Genomic DNA, 19,582 nt, shown 5'->3' on the forward strand with positions numbered 1-19,582 from the left:
TCAGGTGGGAATGTTTGGCCTTTATTTCACACCCCCTGTGTGTGGTGTTTGGGTGGGATGTGTATAATGGAGATGGGGTTGAGGATGGGCTAGGACGGGTGTAGGGTGACTGGGGTCTTTATTCCCTGTGACCCCTGTGAAAGAATGGAAGGTACAATGATCAAACCAGATTCCAATCAAACCGGGTGTCATTTGAAGAACCAAACTGAAACCCACAGCCATTGTTATCCAGTCAGTTCTGACTCAGACCAGCCAGGTAAGGACAGACTGGATGGCCCCTAGGGCTCTCAAGGTTGTTAATGTTTACAGAAGCAGACTGCCTCAGCCCAGCTGGTGGGTTGGAACCAATGACCTGTACCACCACCGCTCCTGCTGGAAGAACCAAACCCCACTGCCGTTGCGTGGGCTCTCATTCAGAGCAACCCTGTGGTGTGACGTAGAACTGAGCCTGTGCATCCTTACAGAAGCAGTTCGTTTGAGCTTACTCCTGGGTGGCTGGGGGGTTTGAACTGATGACCTTATGCTTAGCAGCCCTGTGCTTAGCCTACTCAAATGTGCTGCCATTGGGTCAATTCTATGTATCCCTATTTATTGAGGAGGATGGGGAGCCACCAGGGGCCTTGAGGACTCACAGTGACCCAATAGGACAGAGTAGAACTGCCCCATGGATTTCTGAGACCAACTCCATGGGACAGCGGTTCTCAACCTGTGGGTCAAGACCCCTTGGGGGTCGAACGACCCTTTCACAGACGTAGCCTGATTCATAACAGTAGCAAAGTGACAGTTATGAAGTAGCAAGGAAAATGTTATGGTTGGGAGCGGGGTCACCACCACATGAGGAACTTATGAAAGGGTCGTGGCATGAGGAAGGTTGAGAACCGCTGCCATGGGAGAAAGATGAGGCTTTCTACTCCCACGGTTAGCTGGCTGAAGTGTAACTCACTATGCCACCAGGGCTCCGTTTGCTTAGCCCACAGTGCTGGCTCATTGAGGTAAAAAAAGTGCTATCGTTAATGTTACTAAAAGGGTGAGTGTCAGAGTTCCCGCAAACTTTCCCGGCATCTTTCCTTAGATTGCTGGCGCGTGGCCACAATGAGCTGCGGCATCCAGCTCTCTGGGTTAGGGTCTTCTTCCACGTGTGACATCATCCCTGAATTAATCAAGAGCCAAAGAGCAACTTTGCTATCAACTCAAGAGGTAGGAGAAGTTTCAGAAGTAGCAAATCTTTCCGAGGGATAGTGAAAATCTGCTCTCAAATGAAGAAGCAGTGAGTTAAATGGAAAACTCAAAGGGGAACCAACACCTTTAGGAGTAAGGAAGGGTGAGTGTCGAGCCGTCTGGAGGTTACCAAAATATTCTTAATCTGCTTTATTTGAAGACCTAGTGAGGGTGATGTAAGAGAGGGCTAAGGGATCTTGATAGGAATAGGAGGAAGATTTTTGTTTTTCTTTTATGAGACCATGACGGCTCCCTTGGAAGTATGTCAGGTCAGCTGAGAAGGGATCTGGGCCGATGGAGTAATGTGATCTCTCTGTGCCACCTGACTCATTAAGCCCTACCTCCCCAGTCCATAGGCCACAGAGAACAATGGACTATAGGTATGATTTTGAATGACCCCTGTCATTTTATAGGACCCCTGTCTTTGAAATTTCCTGTATCTTTTTGTTGAGGGGATGTCCAAACACAGATGCCCTGACAGCGTTTATGAACCTGACCCTCCTGCTGCCACTGAGAAAAATGTGGTGAGAGCCGAGGGCCGCTTTCCAAATGCTGTTGGTGGGTCACATTAACCCACAGGCTCACTATGGTTGGTATTGTCATCTTTGTATTTATTTTTGGCTTGTAAGAATAGAAGTGTATCGTCTCACCATCCTGCTGGCCAGCAGTTGGGCCCTGGCGATTTCTCCTGAGGCCCTGAGCGAGATTCCGCCAAGCTTTCTCCTGGCTTCTGGGGGCTCTGAGTTCCCTGGCTTGTCGCTGCAGGGACACATGGTCTTCTTCCTCAGTCACCAGGATTGTCAGTGTTGGCTGTGCTCCAAACACGTCTGCACCCACTCTTCAGTTAGTCACCTGGCGAGGCTCTACAGCCCTAGTTGTCGTCGCCAGGTGCCTTCGAGTCCGTTGTAACTGGTCGGGATCCTGTGTACAGCAAAGAGAGACACTGCCCGCTCCTGTTCCAACCTCGCCGTTGTCCTTGTGTCTGAGCCCATGGTTGCAGCCACTGTGTCAATCCATCTTCTTGAGAGCCGCCTTCTTTGCCACTGCCCCTCCATGATGTCCTCCAGGAGCTAGTCTCTCCCGACAACATGTTCAAAGTACGTGAGACAAAGTCTTGACAGCCTTGCCTCTGAGGAGCATTCTGGCTGTCCTTCTGAGACAGAGCACAGATCTGTTCTTTGCTTTGGCTGTCCGTGGTACTTTGAATATTCTTCACCATAACTGTAATTCAAATGCATTAATTCTGTTTCAGTCTTCCTTATTCAGTGTCCAACTTTCACATGCACATGAGGCCATTGAAAATACCATGCATGGCTTGGGTCAGGTGCACCCTAGTGCTCAAAGTAACGTCTTTGCTTTTCAATACTCTAAAGAGGGTTTGTGCAGCGGGTTACCAAACGCAGTGCATCCTTTGATCCCTAGTGACACTGCCGCTTCCATGAGCACTGATTGTGGATGTAAGCAAGACAAAATCCTTGACAATGTCAACCTTTTCTCTGTTTATCATGATGTTTGTGACCTATTGGTCCATAGTTGGGAGGAATTTAATCCTCTTGACATTGAGTTGTAATCCATACTGCAGGCTGCGGTCCTCCATCTTCATCTGCAAGTGCTTCGAGTCCTCCTCACCTTCAGCAAGCAAGGCGGTGCCACTAGTGTGTTTCAGGTTGGTAGTGAGCCTTCCTTCAGCCCTGATGCCACATTCTTCGTCAGTTAATTCCGCCTCTCTGGTGATTTACTCCACAAATGAGCAAGCCACCCTGACGCACACCTTCCCTGATTAGAGACCTTGTGCTGTTCGCACAGCTGCCTCTCGATCCTCGCATGTGTTCTGTGTGAGCCCAATGAAGGATTCTGGAATGCCCATTCTTCTCAGGGCAAGCTCTAGTTGACTGTGACCCGCACAATCGGGTGCCTTGGCATAGTCAGTGAAACGCCAGTAAGCATCTTTATGATATTCCCCGTTTGCGACCACGACCCATCCGACACGGGCACTGATTGCCCTTGTTCTGCACCCTCTTCTGGATCCCGCCTGAACCTCTGGGAGCTCCTTGTCAGTGTGCTGCTGCAACCATGCTTGAGGGCCTCAGCGAAAATTTACTCGCATGGGATGTTATTGAGGTCGGTCTACAATGTAAGCAGTCTGTTGGGTCACTTTTCTTTGGAATGAGTACAAATATGGATCCCTTCCAGCCACTTAGTCAAGAAGCCGTCTTCCAAATTTCCCGGCATCGACCAGTCTTTCCAGTGCTTCATTAGCTTGTTGAAAATTTCAGTTGCTGTTCTTTCAATTCCTGGAGCCTAATGCTTTCAGTGCAGCTTGAACCTCCTCCTTCAGCACCATTAGCTCTTGCTCACGATGGAATGTGAACGAGTGCTTTCTTGGTACAATGATGCTCCCGCCATCATGCAATATTTTGCCCATAGAATCAATCGTGCCACTTGAGGCCTGAATTTTTTCTTGCGTTCTTTCCGTTTAAGACATGCTGAGTGTGCTCTTCCTTTCTGTTTTTCCGACTGTAGACCTTCGCACACGTCTTCATCGCGTTTCCGCCTGTCTTTTTGTGCCGCCCTGTGAAATGTGCTGCTCAGCTCTCTGACGACTTCCCCCTCCTGTCCCTGTGCCTTAGCTGCTCCATTTTTGAGAGCGAGCTTCAGAGTCTCTCCTGACATTCACTTTGATCTTTTCTACCTTCCCGCTTGTTTAAATGACCTTTTTGCTTTATTCATGAGTCATGTGCTTGATGTCCTCCCACGGCTCATCACGTCTTCTGTCATTAGTGTTCAGTGTGGCAAATCTGCCCTTGAGATGGTCTCGAGATTCAGGTGGGAGAGACCCAAGGTGGTATTTTGGCTTTCATGGACATGTTTTAATTTTTTTTTTGTCGAAAGGTAGTTGTTGTGTCCTACAGTTAATACTTAAATAATAATAATAAAAGAGGTATACAAAACTACATTATGGTATAAGAAAGTTTTAAAATTTTAATGAAAAAATATTAAATAATACCTGGCCAAAAAAACTCCTAATAAAACTATTGTTTAAGATATTTCCATATTGCTTCTTGATTGGTTTCCTCACTTGCAATATTCTCACTCTCTTTTTTAAAGAGTTTGATTAGCATTTCATCCACGACATGTTTTAATTTTCTGCATCTTCACCCTGAACTTACTTATGAGCAATTGGTCGTCTGTTCCACAGGCATCCCCTGGCCTGGCTTCAGCTGCTGATACTGAGCTGCGCCATCATCTCTCCCCATAGATGATCAAGTGGTTCTGCGATGATCTATGTTGCGCACAAATGGACTGAATTGTTTTTTATACGGATTCCCTTCATATAGCAACACATACTGTACAGGAGGCACTAACAACACAAGAACTCCGAGAGGCAAAGAATGTAAATAAAACTTGTATTTCCCAGCAATCAGATCTTAGCCTATACTCAAAGGAGGGCACTGGCAGCCCAAGAAACTCCAAAAATCAGAAATTTAAGTGGGCCCGATATATCCCATTACTGCCAGATACATGTCATGAATGCACAATACAGCCTGATAGTGGATTTTCTACTATGGTCATCAATGTGAAATGGCAGATGATGGGTCCGTGGGTGAGTGAGGCGAAGAGTGTTTTATCTGACAGTGCTCACATGTTGTTGGCTGACTGCTGGTGCCTGTGCTGCAGAGTAGAGCTGCCCCGTGGAGTTTCCTTGCTGTGATCTCTCTGAAAACAGCCCACCAGGCCTTTCTTCTGTGCAGCTGCACCATGCTTTCCGGCTAGCAGCTGATGGCTCTGTGTGACATAAATAATAACTCACTCCATCCTCATAACTTCTATCAGGTGGCTGTTACTGTCACTCCCATTTTCTAGATGATTACCCTGAGACCCAGAGAATATAAGCACAGTTTACCGTAGTCTCGCAGGTAGTAAGTAGTAGAAGTGCGATTTGAACCCAGGGAGAGCCCTGTTGGCTGAGGGGTTACGTTGTTGGACTGCTAATCTATAGCAAAGTGCAGCAGATCAAAACCACCAGCCTCACCGAGGGGGAAAGATGAGGTAGTCTTCTCCCATAAAGAGCTACAGTCTCAGACACCCATAGGGCAGTTCAGCCCTACCCTATAGGGTCACTGTGAATTGGAATTGACTCTTGGCAGTGAGTTTGCTTGTTCTGGCTTCAGAGTTCATGTACTTAACTATTCTACCTTACTGACTCAGAAAATTAATTTCTAGAGAAATTTCTTTTTTAACTGTGTTATTGGTATATAATTGACATATCATATAACTAATAGTTCATTAATATTGAGAAGAGTTGTATAATCATCACCACAATTTTAGAACATTTTCTTTTTTCTTATACTCATTATTAATGGCTCCCCCCACCCCCTCTTCAACCTCCCTTAGTTTCTTCTTTCAGTTACTGTTTTGGCCAGGATTAAATTTGGTTCTGTGTGACAGAAAATGCCAAAGAACTACAGGATTTGCTCAGGGCTGGCAGGGAATTTCATTTGGTCCGGGATGCAGGTTCAGTCTACCCAGCGGCTCAAGCATCCTTTGCATGTGACTGGCTCATGATCCAAGATGGCCACCCAGGCAGCATCAGTCCTGTCTGCTTTTCATTCCGTTGCAAGAGTAAAGGAAAGGCAGAGGGAAGCCATGCCCTGTCCCTTTAAGAACACATCCAGAACCCTTCTGCTATATCCTCTTGTCCAGACTGACCTGCAAACAATGGTCTGTTGTGTGCAGCTAAAAATCAGGAGGTCTATGACAAAATAATAATTTATGAATGATGAAGGGTTCATGAGGGAGGGGGTGGGAGGAGGGAGGGGGAAAATCAGCAGCCGATATTAAGGGCTCAAGTGGAAGGCAATTGTTTTGAGAATGATGATGGCAACAAATTGTACATATGTGCTTGACACAATGGATGAATGTCAGGATTGTGATAACAATTGAACGAGTCTCCCAATAAAATGATTTAAAAAAAACCCAGGGGGTCCTGTGTCTAAGGAAGGACGGAGAACAGAGATTGGGGGAAACTAGCGTTTTGCATGGCTACTTTTGGAGCCTTTGTTTCCAAATTTAGGATGGTTTATCTCTCAGAATAAGCACCTGGGGACTTGAAATAGTGAGATGGAAAATGCTAGATCTGAAGTCATGGTGGAGAGTGCTCAGATTACTCATCTTCACTTACACCCTTGTACTTGAAGCTGGTCTCCGTTATCTCCTGCTGCTAGGGAAGAAATCCCCCAAGTGGATTGATTAACAAATAGACATTCATTCTCTCATGGCTGAGAAGGCCAGAAATCCACCTTTGGGGCACCGGCTCCTCAGGAAGACTTTCTCTGCCTCTCAGCTCAGGAAAAATCTCAGCCCTCGTCGCCTTTCAACGTCTGTTGGCCCTGGGTTTCTGGGGGATCTTCATGTACTTGGTGTCAGTCTTCCCCTGGTCTAGGAGGTCCTCAGAACAGGGGCTCTGGGTCCAAAGGCCCTGTACCACTACTGGCTTTTCTGTCTTTGCGGTGCCGAGGTCCAACCCGCTGCTAACTTCTTTCTCTCTCTATTTCTTGTGAGATGAAAGGTGATCCAGGCTACACCCCCCCCCCCCAAACTCCCCCTACATCTGATCAGGACTGTGGCTTGAGCAAGAGCTTTGTATGTCCCCTGATCATGCCTCATTAACACCCCCCGAAGAAACCTCCCCTAAAAAAACAGAACTGAATCCTTCCTCATTAACCACAGGCAGAAGTTAGGAATTATAACACTTTGGGAAACGGAAGACCATCACATACTTCTGGGAATTGTGGCCTACACAATTCCATCCACAATTGCGACCCACACAATTCCATCCATAATAAGGTCTGCCATGCCCAGTCTGCTGCAAATGGATTTTTTGGAGAGCATTTGGTGTTTTGTGAGACCAGTTGGAATAGCTGTCCATATTGCCGAGAATCACAGAATGCCTGTGACTCATCGGTGTATTGAGAGGGTGAAGTGAAACACAGCCCACAGTAAGCCCCTGACAGCGTTACTGCTACTTGGTAGGAACTCAGTCACTGTTCTTTGTTCTATTTTTAAGTTACATGTCCAGTGACATCTGACATTGTCATTTTGGGATATATAACATCAAATAAAGTGAGAAATGTATGATTTTGGTAAGATACTTCATAACCTTCGAAAATGGCAATTCACTGTGTGTCGCTTGCCCTCAGGTTGATCCCGATTCAGGCCCCCCCCCCCACATGTGCAGAGCAGAGCTGCTCCCCAGAGCTTTCAAGGCCTCCACCTTTCAGAAACTCATCACCAGGCCTGTCTTCCCGGGTGCCCTGGGTGGGTTCAAACTGCCAGCCTTTTGGTTATTAGTCAGATTGTAACTGTTATACCATCCGGAGACATTAATTCATTAGATACTCTTTCATTGGATTCAAACATTTCCTTAGATAAGGCCTTTCCATATTTTATGCAGACACAGCCTACACATTTTAGGAATATGTATCAATGATTTTCAGCCTTTTAAAATTCTCCAGCCACTCAGAGCTTGTTATGAAAACGGTCATGTGTTTATTTGCACATATTTGAAATATAAAATTTGTTATAATGTTGAATGTGTTTCCTCCGATTATACCTCTACCCTCCAAAATGTCACTAACATTTAAAGGAGCTGTCATGTTTGTATATGCCATGTAGATGTCGGTGTGAGTTCTTGCCATTATCTTTCCTGTTACCAGCTGGAGCCCTGGTGCCTTGTGGGCTAGGTGTTGGGCTGCTAGCCACAGAGTCGCGCTTCAAACCCACCAGTAACTCTGAGGGGGAAAGAGAGGCTGTCTGTGGCCATAAGGATTGACAGCCTCAAAACCACTATTTTGGGGTCACTGTGAGTCGGAAGTGGCTCAGTGGCTGTGGGTTTGGTTTGGATGTGGGGTCTTGCTGTTACCAGGAGCCGTGTCGGGGCCACTGTTGTAATGGGTGGGACAGGTTGGATTGATTTCAGTGGAGCTGGAAAATATAGCACAGGCCTGATTTTCACTACATTCTGTTTGAACCTTATTTTCTTTCAGGGTCCCCTCTATTTGGAATAGTTTCATCCCTCCCTTTTTCAGAGAGAACCCGTAAATGTGGCTTCTCTGCCTAAACAGCTTGGTCAAAACCCAAAACCAAACTCATTGCCAACAAGTAGATTCCAACCCCAGCAGCCCCCTAGGACGGGGTGGAACTGCTCTGTTGGGTTTCCAAGACGTCAACTCTTGACAGGAATAGAAGGCTTCGCTTTGTCAGAGAATAAAATATTACTAATAATTAAAAACACAAAAACGAAAAAGCTTTGCTTCGTCTTTCTTCTAAGAGTTGCTGGTGGTTTCAGATTTCGGACCTTGTGGTTAGCAGCCCACTGCATGAGCACTGCCAGGCCAAGGACGGGGATTCCCTCCACCCTCGGTTTCGTACAGCATTGCTAGAGGTGGAGTCCAGGGAGCCCTTGGGCGGCCCAAGACCCAGCCATGGGTCCACACCCCCAAACCCACCCACTGCCCTCTAGTTGATTCGGACTCAGAGTCACCTCTCTACAGGGCTTCCAAGACTGCTGGTCTTTGCAGGAGCCGACAGCTGCTGCTGACTCGGGAGGGAGCGGCTGGCAGGTTTCAACTGCACACTGGGGTGGTTAACCCACAGCGTCTCGCCAAGGGTCTACAGTGCCAGCATGATCTTAATGATGCAGTAAGACTTTATTGACTGGTTTTCCTTCTTTAAAGAGTGTACACAGGCTACATCATGTGTGATGCTGAAACAGGGCATGCTGAGGCAGATGTGCTCATATTGCTGTCTTCTATTAATAACATTTTTGGGGGGAAATAATGACTGTCATAAATATGTGTTATGTCTGCTACCATGTAAATGGGGCTATTTTTATTTTCATGTGAGTAAATAGTTGTAGTTTTCCAGTTATTGTTTTTCTTTTTTACATTTAATCATTTTATTGGAGGCTTGTACAACTCCTATCACAACCCACACTTACATCCATTGTGTCAAGCACATTTGTGCATTGTTGCCACCATCATTCTCAAAACATTTGGTTTCTACTTGAGCCCTTGGTATCAGCTCCTCATTTCTTCCCCTCCCTCCCTGCTCTCTCCTCCCCCGTGAAACCTTGATAATTTATAAATTATTCTTATTTGTCACCAGTTAATCGTTTCTAACATACAACAATTAGCAGTTTCTCTCATGTGAACACAGGCTTAGTTTTAAGTGTAAGATGGGGGTCTTGAGACCTAAAGTTGGGGAACTGCCAGTCTCTTCAGTTGTGAGGTCCCAAATGTCCTGTTTACCAAACTTAACCCCAATACCAGATTTCTTTCTTCAAGGTCATTCTTGCAGATTGCGGTTAGTGCAATGTGGGCGACCTCATCAGCGGTCTCAGGGCTTCGGTTCCTCAAGAAAGGACCCTTCTCGCGTGAAGCCCTCAGGACCCTGGAATTGCTCCTCGAGGGTCCTGACATCTTGCTTCCCCTGCAGTTCCAATTTTATCCCCACCTCCTTGGACCTCCAGCTCCTCAGCTACCTGCGCGCTCACTCCCTTGGTTAAAAGACGGCTCTGAAAGTGGGTGTTCTTCTGAAAACGTGAACACCATGCTTGAGACTTTCTCCTGGATGGAACAAAGGAACTCAAACTAGATGAATAAGGTGCCCCCCTTCCCCCCATCTTCTCAGTTCTTCTGTAGGACCCTTGCCCTCGGGTCCAATCATAATCATGCTACAAGGCAGTTGGATACCTGCTTAAGTTCCTCCACCGATTTCTGACTCTCCCTAGTGTTCCCAGCGGAGCGACCAAGTGTATACTGGGTGGCCACTGCCTGTGTTTCTAAGACCCTAGCAACTGTGACACAGCTTAGGCCATCCAGCAGAAGCGGCAAATCAAAATGAGGTCAATTGGAGTGTTCTGTGAAACCATGACCCCTACGCTGAGGAGAATGTCGTTGGTTATTCAGTAACACATGATGTGAACATAAGCTTTTGGAATTACGCCAGACACTGATGTATCTTATCTGGGAACTTTCCAACTGTGCAAACTAGGGACCGAGCAAATGTTAACAGAATGCGTGGAACTGAGACCTGACCGTCTTGACAGGCAGGCACTTGTCTGTCGGTCCTTTCTTCATGTTGGTGGTGTGCACCCAGAAGCAACACGAGTGGACTCTGACCCGACCAAATAGCAGTCTAAGTGAACAGTATGCTTGCTCTGCAATTGTAGCTCTAAGACAAGTCCCTTAGCCCTGTCCTCTTTCTGCCCAGCTACGCAGTGCCAGCCCTGAGCCCGTCCTCCTTAGACATCTGGGCCCCGCCACTCTTTCCGCCATCCTCCCCACCCACCCTTCCCCCAGCTATCCAGTCCCGACAGTGTTCTCTAAGGAAACTTCCCCTGTAACACTGTGATTGCCTTAGTAACCATGATACACTGCTTTCTTTTCTGTTTGGTTTTGTTTTTGATACACTGCTTTCTGAGTCAATGGAAAATGCTCCTGATGGTTGGAAGAAATTGGGACACTGCGACGTCAGTCTTGATCATCAAGTTCTGCTTTCTTTAAGTGGAAGTGTTTAAGCCCCAGGCCTGGTACTTTGCAGTTCTGCAACAGTTAGGGACATCTTGGGCCCCTTTTCATCGGGGACCCTAACTTAGTCAACTCTACTGTGTGCCTCGGTTATACTGACCATTCGGTTCTGGGCTGTGCCTCATGTGCCCCGTGAGCCCACAGAGTAAGATGGACTGGTCTGTCTTCCTCTGAGTGGCAGCTGGCTGCTTGTGCTGACAGGTTGCTAGACCAGGACACAGAGGCAGGGAGGTGGTTAACCCTCTTGCCAGCTTCTTTGGAAAAGAAAAACATATGAAGACTTATGAATAAGAATACATGCAATTTACTTTTCCCAGTGAATAGGTAAATTTATTAAGCTTATTTAACAAGTAAGTTTATCTTTACAAATAAATGAATTGTTTTTGTTGGAAGGAGGGAAGTTTAGCTCCCTCAGATCCTGGTAAGACATCTTGAAGGACCCAGCTTCAAGATTAACCAAATATTGTTAGAGATCAGCACTTCACCAGCCCTTGAAATGAGGACCTCAGGCAAGTGTATGCATGCTGCTCTGGCCTGCCACTCAGGAAGTGACACCACAGAGAAACATCTTGTGACCAGGATGAGCTTGCGTTGGCTGTGGAGAGAGTCGTATGATACGAAGATGAATCATTCGGGTTGCATCTTTGCTTTTCTTCCTTTGAGTCACCAGCTTGGGGACCAGAGAGAATGAGCTGTGTATGAAACACCCCCAGAGGCTGATTGATGTGGGGAGGCACCTCTTCAGGAAGGAGGCCAAGGGTCTAGGTGGCAGCCCCTTCCCAGCTTTCCAAGGTCCTCTGAGTTGCTGTCAGCCTGGGAGGGTGGGGTTAATCATGGTGGCTTCTAATGGCCTGGTCCCTTGCCTGTCAGGAGGACTGAAGCTAGCCCCAGGCTGGTCAGGGAGCTGATGCTCTCTCCTGCTTTGATTTTTCTCCCTGGAGGCTTTCGTCCTTTGACATTCCCGAACCTTTTATTTCAGGGTCTTTTTAACATCCAGGGCTGGATAGAGGAAGTCAGTAATCGAGGAAAGAATGGCCTTCACTTCCTCCCACAATACCTTTGATATTCTCTCTCAGTTGATCACTTTTGACTCTTAAGATAATTGATTCAAAGCAATACTGTGTATATTTGTGTCTCCCAATCTTGGGAGTTGGGATTTGATGGTAGTAAATTTATGGTATACCATACAAGGTAGGATAAATGGGGTAAGAGAAAAAACACACACACAGAATAGTGAGGGGGTGATGCCTGCCCCCCTCTGACTACCCAAAGGGTTGGGGGACCCAATTCCACGTCAATCCAAGACTGATTCCTAGGAGGCACCCGCCATCTCTTCCACGAGTGCTCTGCTTCTCTGCTGACACAGAACACACAGACAGTACTCATGATTATGAGGCTTTTTAGGGAAGGAAACAGGTTACAATTGAGGATCAGAAAGAGCAATTCTCTGGTCAAGAGCACTTCTCACCTGTGCCTACAGGCATAACCCACTCCCCTCAGCCTCTGTCTCACCTGGGGAAATGTCACAAAGCTCCTTTAATGGTGCCGGTAATCAACCCAAGGGCACGTCCCTGTGAGCCAGGCAAACTTAGCTCCCAGGTTAGGTACCTGGAGGCACCCCTCTGCCAGCGAGTTTATTCACGCTGTGGCCTGGGAAGCTCGCCGCTCTGCCTCTTGTTCTTGGTGTTAGTGCCGGGGCTGCTGCCCCTTGCCACTTTGCTCCCATCTCTCCCGTCACAGCTCTCCCTCTTTCTCAAGGAAGTTCAACCCTTACATTCCAGGGTCCTTCTTGAAGATTGTGAGAATCCCTGGCTCCTGCTTCTGAGATGACTAGTTTTAAATGAGGAAAGATGGTAAAATTAATCAATCCATCCCCTCATGAGAGCTTATGTACCATGTTTGCATGGCCCCACCCCGTCACTTGATAGTAGTTAACAAAGGCTGTGGCTAAAAGGGCCATACTAAGTAATTTCGTTCCAATGGGCACGCAAGCATGCAGTGCACACACCACATGATCCTTGGTGAAGTCAGGTAAGTCCTTGCTGCGGTTTGAAAATTACACCCCTCAGTACCTCAGTGTAAGGGCAGGAAGCAGCACTGTGTTGGCACCAGTTTACTGCCAGTCACTCAAGATCTCCCGCTGAGTTGGCTTCTGTGTCTCACTTCCAGAACGGTCGCAAGCCATTTAACTTGTTTGATAGAAGCACACAGTTAGAGGTTAAGACGCTGATAGGAGGGAAGAAAAATGGAGAAGGGTAACCCAGCAAGGAAGAACAAGGAGACTTCTAAGATCACACTTCTTACTCACAGTGGGTCCCTAAGCTGCCCATGTGAGCTGGCGTCTTTCCCTCGCCAGCTGGGGAAAATCCTGTGTCTGGCTGTAAGTGAGGCTTCTCTGCCCTGCCTTCTTGCCTTCTAGCTTCCTGCTGACCGGAGTCGGTCTTAGCCCATTACCATCGCGTTGATTACAACTCACGGCGACCCTCCGTCAGTTTGTGAGGCTGTAAATCTTTAAAGGAGCAAATTGACGCCCCTCTTTCCTGAAGCGCGACTCGTGGTTTTCAGTGCTGCCCCGCAGTGCCACCGTGCCCCTTGGTTTGCTCAGTGCTGCCCCACAGTGCCACCGTGCCCCTTGGTTTGCTCAGTGCTGCCCCGCAGTGCCACCGTGCCCCTTGGTTTGCTTGGTCTTTGGGCCAGTGCACTCACCTTACTTTCACCTTCCCTGTCTCTCGTTGTCTCTGCAGAAGGTCATTGCTGTCTTCAAACCCAAGAATGAAGAGCCGTATGGACACCTTAACCCCAAGTGGACCAAGTGGCTGCAGAAACTGTGCTGTCCCTGCTGCTTTGGCCGTGATTGCCTTGTCCTCAACCAGGGCTATCTCTCGGAGGCAGGGGCCAGCCTGGTGGACCAAAAACTGGAGCTCAACATTGTGCCCCCGACAAAGGTGAGTGACTTTTATCCAAGGAGCCTGATTGCCTGGCCGAGATGTTCATGTCACCAGATCCCTGGAACATGCTAGTGTGGACAATAGGTGCAGGGCAGATGATTTATGCCTAGTCGAGGGCCTTAACCTTTTTCTTTGATGGGAGGAGATTCGGCTCCTGATTTGTGTCTCATGTGGTAAAAGCTGCCCCCAAAGGGAGCACAGACCGGCTGTGACTCCTATAAGCTCTGGGTCTCAGGTCCCAGAGAACCGCTGAGTGGGTAGAAACATAGGTACTTTTATGGGTCACACTGACTTCTGCTCCAATCCAGCATTTGGATCCAGTCTAGGATGGTCTAGCTAATATCAGCTCAGCTCTCAAGCCAGGGCCAGGCAAGGAGGATTGTGGGCTGTGCCTGACATAGAATTCTCTTCACCATTCTCATGCTGGGACTTGTCTGAACAGATCAAAAGAGGGGTCCTCTTTCCAGATAAATCCGCACTTAGAATCTTAGCTCCGAACCTCATTCCTTTGTTCAGGCTCCAGTTTTCTCTGTCCATGCAGGTAATTCCAACAACACGCTTTGGACACCTTGTATGATACTTGAGGCTCCTAAGACCTCTGAGCTAGCCTGAAATTCTCCCAGCAAGCCCCTCCTAGACTCAGAAGTATAGCTACTTCTCCTGGCTCATTGTGGTATAGGATCCTTCCCCTGCTAGGCAGACCTCAGCCTGCCCCAGGCCCCGGGGCCTGCCTACCCTACCTGCACTTCTAGCATGCAGAGCCTGAGAACGAGAGGGCTGGAATTTGAAGTCTGGCTTATCTTATGTGATACGTCTTATGTGAGACAGAACCTGGCAAATTTAAGGCCCCGTTGAGAATAGTAAGAGGACGTTTGTCCCTCTTGACCTCCCTCCACTTGTGACAGGATTCTGCCTCATCTTTCCTCCCATAGAGTGGCTGGGGTTTCAAACTGCTGACCTCGAAGCTAACAGCCCAACTTGTAACCCACTACTCCACCAGAGCTCTCCTTTGGACGATTATTTTAAAGGAACACAGCACCCCAGAGTGATATTTTTTATTTTGTGAGCAAGCCAGTTGGTTATTTAGCTAAAAGGGGACCTCACGGCTTATTGTCGCTCAGAGTTTAAGGAGTATCTTGGGGAATCCTCCAGTCTCAACCAGGCACTGGACCATCACCACCAACTAACCCAGGAGGGAGCTATATGAGGGTGTGCACCCCAGCTTCTGTACCAGCCTCTGACTCTCGAGGTTTAACAGGAAGCTCTCTCCATGTAGTGACCAGGTACCCAGGCTCCATCTGTGGTACGGCAGTGCCACCTCGGGGTCCTGCATTTCCAGCTGCACAGATTGGGGAATGTGAACTAACAGACCTGCCGGGATATTGGAGGCCAGATCTGGATGCCGTGTGTGTTGGTCATGTCATCATATTCCATTGTCCCGAACTGGTCACACACCCTGTCCTAGCTGCCAGGGAGTGCCTTCTGTAAACGTGTCCCGGGAGGGGATCAGGACTGATGAGCCTCATTATTCTCTGCCGTGGGGGTCTGATTCCTTAACCTCAATTCTAACCGTGATGTCTCTTCTCTTGCCACTCTAGGTAGTCTACCTGGCCAGTGAGACCTTCAACTACAGTGCCATTGACCGAGTGAAGTCCAGGGGCAAGCGACTGGCGTTAGAGAAAGTGCCAAAGGTTGGGCAACGGTTCAACCGCATTGGGCTGCCGCCAAAGGTATGGGCTGAGCTCCAGAACCGACGTGGCTTATTGAAGGTGACCTGTGCTGATTTCTCGTGACACAGTGACCCAGGTGGTCAAGCAGGGTACCGGCAAACTCACAATGGCGATGTGAGCCAGTTGTCCTGAGATTCTTGTCTTCCTCCTTTCTGCCAAGGAGCTGAGTTTTGGGGAGTAATTCTCCGAGAGTAGGAGACCCTAATTTTGTTCACTTTACTCCTCTCTGGGTCTTTTGAATGGCTTCTTGAATTTATATGGGCAGTGACGATCACCCTGTTCTCCTGGACTTGCCAGGAAGGGAGTGAAGGAGTAAAAATGGTGAAGAAGTTCCTCATCTCTGATAGAAATGAGAGTCTGGCTGATTCCTGAGCCCATTGGACTTGGGATCTTGGGAAAAGCTTACCTTTTTCACTCTGGGTTCCAGGTGGGGTCATTCCAGCTCTTTGTTGAAGGCTACAAAGATGCAGACTACTGGCTGCGGCGCTTTGAAGCCGAGTCGCTCCCGGAGAACACTAACCGGCAGTTACTGCTGCAGTTCGAGCGGCTGGTGGTGCTGGATTACATCATCCGCAACACAGGTGAGCTGGGTTGGGGTGTGTGAAGGGGACTTGGGAAGCAGAGCGTCAGCTGGATGAGGGTTTTCTAAGTCAGGACGGTCATGCACATTTGGGGAAGGCCTCCCATGGCCAGGCCCTGTCCATAGACACCATACCATTACCAGAGGGGCGGTGAGGCCCAGAGCCAGGGTTTACGCTGGTCTCACTCACTTTCCTTCTCCCAGACAGGTGACACTGACTCTTCCAGAGCTTTCTGCCAACTGCTCTGTCCTTGATCCTCAGTCACTCACAGAGCATCAGGATCTTGTCTTTTTCTAACATGTTTTTGTGAGGGGTACTTAGGTTATCAGTGTTAGCCTTTCTCCTTTTCTAATGGATGGATGTTAAAGCTTAAGTTTCGTCTAACACATTGTGGAAGGATCCCGAGTTTACTCGTGTTTCGCGCACCATCTATTACGGACAGATCGCGAGATAACTCGTGATTTCTACACGCTGTCTTCAGATACCATCTGCTTGGATATATTTTAACTACTTCAGTAGTAATGTATCAGACTCGATTGTCTTCATGTTCTTTTTGTTTATTTAGCATTTTAATGCATTTGGTTAAATCAAATACTTACTCTTTGCTTGAATTGTTTTTCAAGGAGTTGTGCATTTATCATGATCAAACCTCAGTGAAATAAATGTAAAACTTCACCTAAATCGCTCAAGTGGTCTCCCATTACATAAAAAGACATGAAGAAATTCTTAGCCCTAATTCTTCTAATTTTTCAAAGTACTATGGATTGTGTGGATTATTTTTACAAGTTTATAATTTCACGAAGATTATAGTTCATAAAAGTAATAATGTTCTACATTGCAAAATGTTGTTTCATAATGTGAGATGTGTTACATTCAAAAACTGAAAGGTATAAATAAATATGATAAAAAGTTGAGATGTAAACCCATTTATGGTTTAATGGAAAAAAAAAAAAACCCAACCTAATAGCCGAAAAAATACATGGTCACTTGGGTAAGTTGGTAAAAAATATCCGGTCTTTCATTTGTTAAGCATGGCTAAGCTGCATCCTGAGGAGCCTTGGTGGCCTAGTGATTATGTGCTGAGGTGCTAACTTCCAGGTCACAGTTTGGAACCACCAGCCGCGGTACGGGAGAAGAAAAGCCTTCTTTCTATCACTGTAGAGAGCTATAGTCTCGGGAACCGACAGGGGCAGATCTGCCCTGTCCTCTAGAGTCTCCATGAATTGGTATTAACTTGATGGTAATGAGTTTGTGTTTTGTCTTAGCCGTCTCCTGCAAGCTTTGTTCATTGTGATCAGTGTAACATGGTTTCTAATGTCTGTTGTGATTTCTTCTTTGGCCCATAGGTAACGAAAAAGAATGTTGTCAAATGTTTATTAAGGAAAGTTTCAACATATGCTAAAATCTGAGTAGTATAATAAATTCCTATGTGCGTGTCACCAGCCTAAACATAATGTAAGGCCCCACTCTTCACTGTCCCTTCCCCATTGCCTGCTAGAATATTTTAAAGCACATCCCAGACATCAGAGCATCCTATCTGTGAGTGCATCCAGATGTGCTCTAAGAGACAATGACATAGTCTCTAGTACAACCACCACCTAATGTCCTGTCAGTGTCCACATTTCCCCAGGTGATTCACAATTGTCTTTATACAGTTGATGAATTCAAATCATGGTCCAAACAATGTCCAGATATTACATTTGGTAAAATGTTTCTCAAGTATTTTTTAATTACAAAAAATTTTACCTCCTTTTTTGTCCTTGCCTTTTATTTGTTGAAGGAACTAGAATATTGACTACCCTGGTAGCACCTTCACATTCTGGATTTAGCTTGTCTACTGCTTCTCCTATTTGTTTTGTAAGTGGATAGCTAGTTCTAAAGGCTCGTTCAGTCTGGGTTTGTACTTTGATTTTGACATAATATCAGAGTAATAAAAACACTGCAAGAATAATATAAAGACTTCCCATGTGTTCTTCACTTGGGTTCCCTCAAGGTTAGCGCTTAGCCACATTTGTTTGATCCCTCTCATATCAGAGAGATGAGGTGTGTTCATGGGTCTACAGCTACTCCTCGCTTACGGACTTGAATAGATTCTGCGAAAATCAGTGGAATGTGAAAATTAGAGTACCTTTAGCAAGCCTTGCTGTAATCCTATTTCTATTGGATACAAACCACACCCCCAAGGAAACTCCTCCTTGAGATTGGCTGCTCACGTGAGATCACAAAGTGGAGGATGACTACATCATTACATAACTGCCAATCCACTGAAGACCATAGCCGAGCCATGTCAATACCTATCCTTCACCAGTGTAGCCAGTGTTAACTTGCTTCACAGCTCGGCACTATTTACTGGCATGCGTACATCATTAATGCACAAAACTGTCGGATAGATTTTTTTTCTTTTGTCATAAATGTGAAACGTTGGATGAGAGAGTCGATCACTATGGAGCAGATGTATATGCATGTAGTATCCTTTCACACACGTCTGCATATACATTTATATGTGTACATGCATTTTTCCTCAACAATTTTGGAGTAAATTATAGAAGTACTACTTCTTCATCTCTAAATAGTCCAGGTTATTATTTCCAACAAATGCTACAGTTATAAACTGAGGAAATTAACATTAATACGATGATCTTATATATAGGCCATATTCAGATTTTTCCAGTTTTCCTTATAACAAAAGAAAATTCGGGATTACTGATTACATTCAATTGCTACCTCTTGAGCTTCTTATTTTAAAAAATCTGGAATGATTTTGCAGCTTCCCTGGTCTTGGATGACATGATCACGTTTAAGGTGCACACACCAGTGCCCCTTAGAATATCTCTCAGTCGGGGATTGTCTGATGCTTCCTCATTAGATTTGGGTTATGCTGGTTTGGGCAGAAATTCAACAGAGTGATATTTATTCTTTGTGCATTTTATCAAGGAACACGTAATGTCCCATTCTTGGTAATCTTAACTATGGTGAATGTGATCTTCAGTACTCTGATGTTAACTCATTGTTCCCATGTGGGGAGCGCCTGTGAAGCTATGTAAATATCCTGTTATTCAAACAGTCATCCACCTGTTTTGACGTCTGTTGATGATCCTTGCGTGAATCCGTTGTTACCTGGATGACTGCCAAATGGCAGTTTTTCTGATCCTGTCATTCCTTCTGTGGAGCCCTGGTTGTGTGGTGCGTTGTGCGTTGGGCTGCTAGCCACAAGGTCAGCAGGAGAAAGGTGAGGCTTTCTGCACTCATGCAGAGGTACAGTCTCGGAAACCCACAGGGCAGTTTGACCCGGTCCTGTAGGGTCGCTCTGAGGCAGCATCGACTCGGTGGCAGTGAGTTTGAGTTTTGGAGTCATTCATTTTATATTAGCTGGTGTTCAACTGTAAAAAAGGGCTTTACTCTCCTTTTATTATGGACTCATGGATTCTTATTTTACTTAATACGGGTTATTGTAATGCTCCTATTATTCCATATTTGGCCAAGGAACCCCTCTTGATCCTCCTCTCTTGTCATTT

At 46.5% G+C, this 19,582-nt stretch overlaps 1 protein-coding gene across 1 annotated transcript in view; it reads left to right on the forward strand.

Moving 5' to 3' along the window:
* The window catches only part of PI4K2A (phosphatidylinositol 4-kinase type 2 alpha), a 30,123-nt gene that overhangs the window by 1,199 nt on the left and 9,342 nt on the right, over positions 1-19,582 (forward strand). The window contains exons 2-4 of the mRNA XM_075533782.1: positions 13,553-13,753; positions 15,355-15,486; positions 15,914-16,067. Coding sequence (XP_075389897.1) covers positions 13,553-13,753; positions 15,355-15,486; positions 15,914-16,067 — 487 coding nt within the window. The remainder of the gene's footprint in view (positions 1-13,552; positions 13,754-15,354; positions 15,487-15,913; positions 16,068-19,582) is intronic.

Source organism: Tenrec ecaudatus, chromosome 16 (genome assembly GCF_050624435.1).
Source record: "Tenrec ecaudatus isolate mTenEca1 chromosome 16, mTenEca1.hap1, whole genome shotgun sequence".
In the NCBI taxonomy this organism is placed as follows: domain Eukaryota; kingdom Metazoa; phylum Chordata; class Mammalia; order Afrosoricida; family Tenrecidae; genus Tenrec; species Tenrec ecaudatus.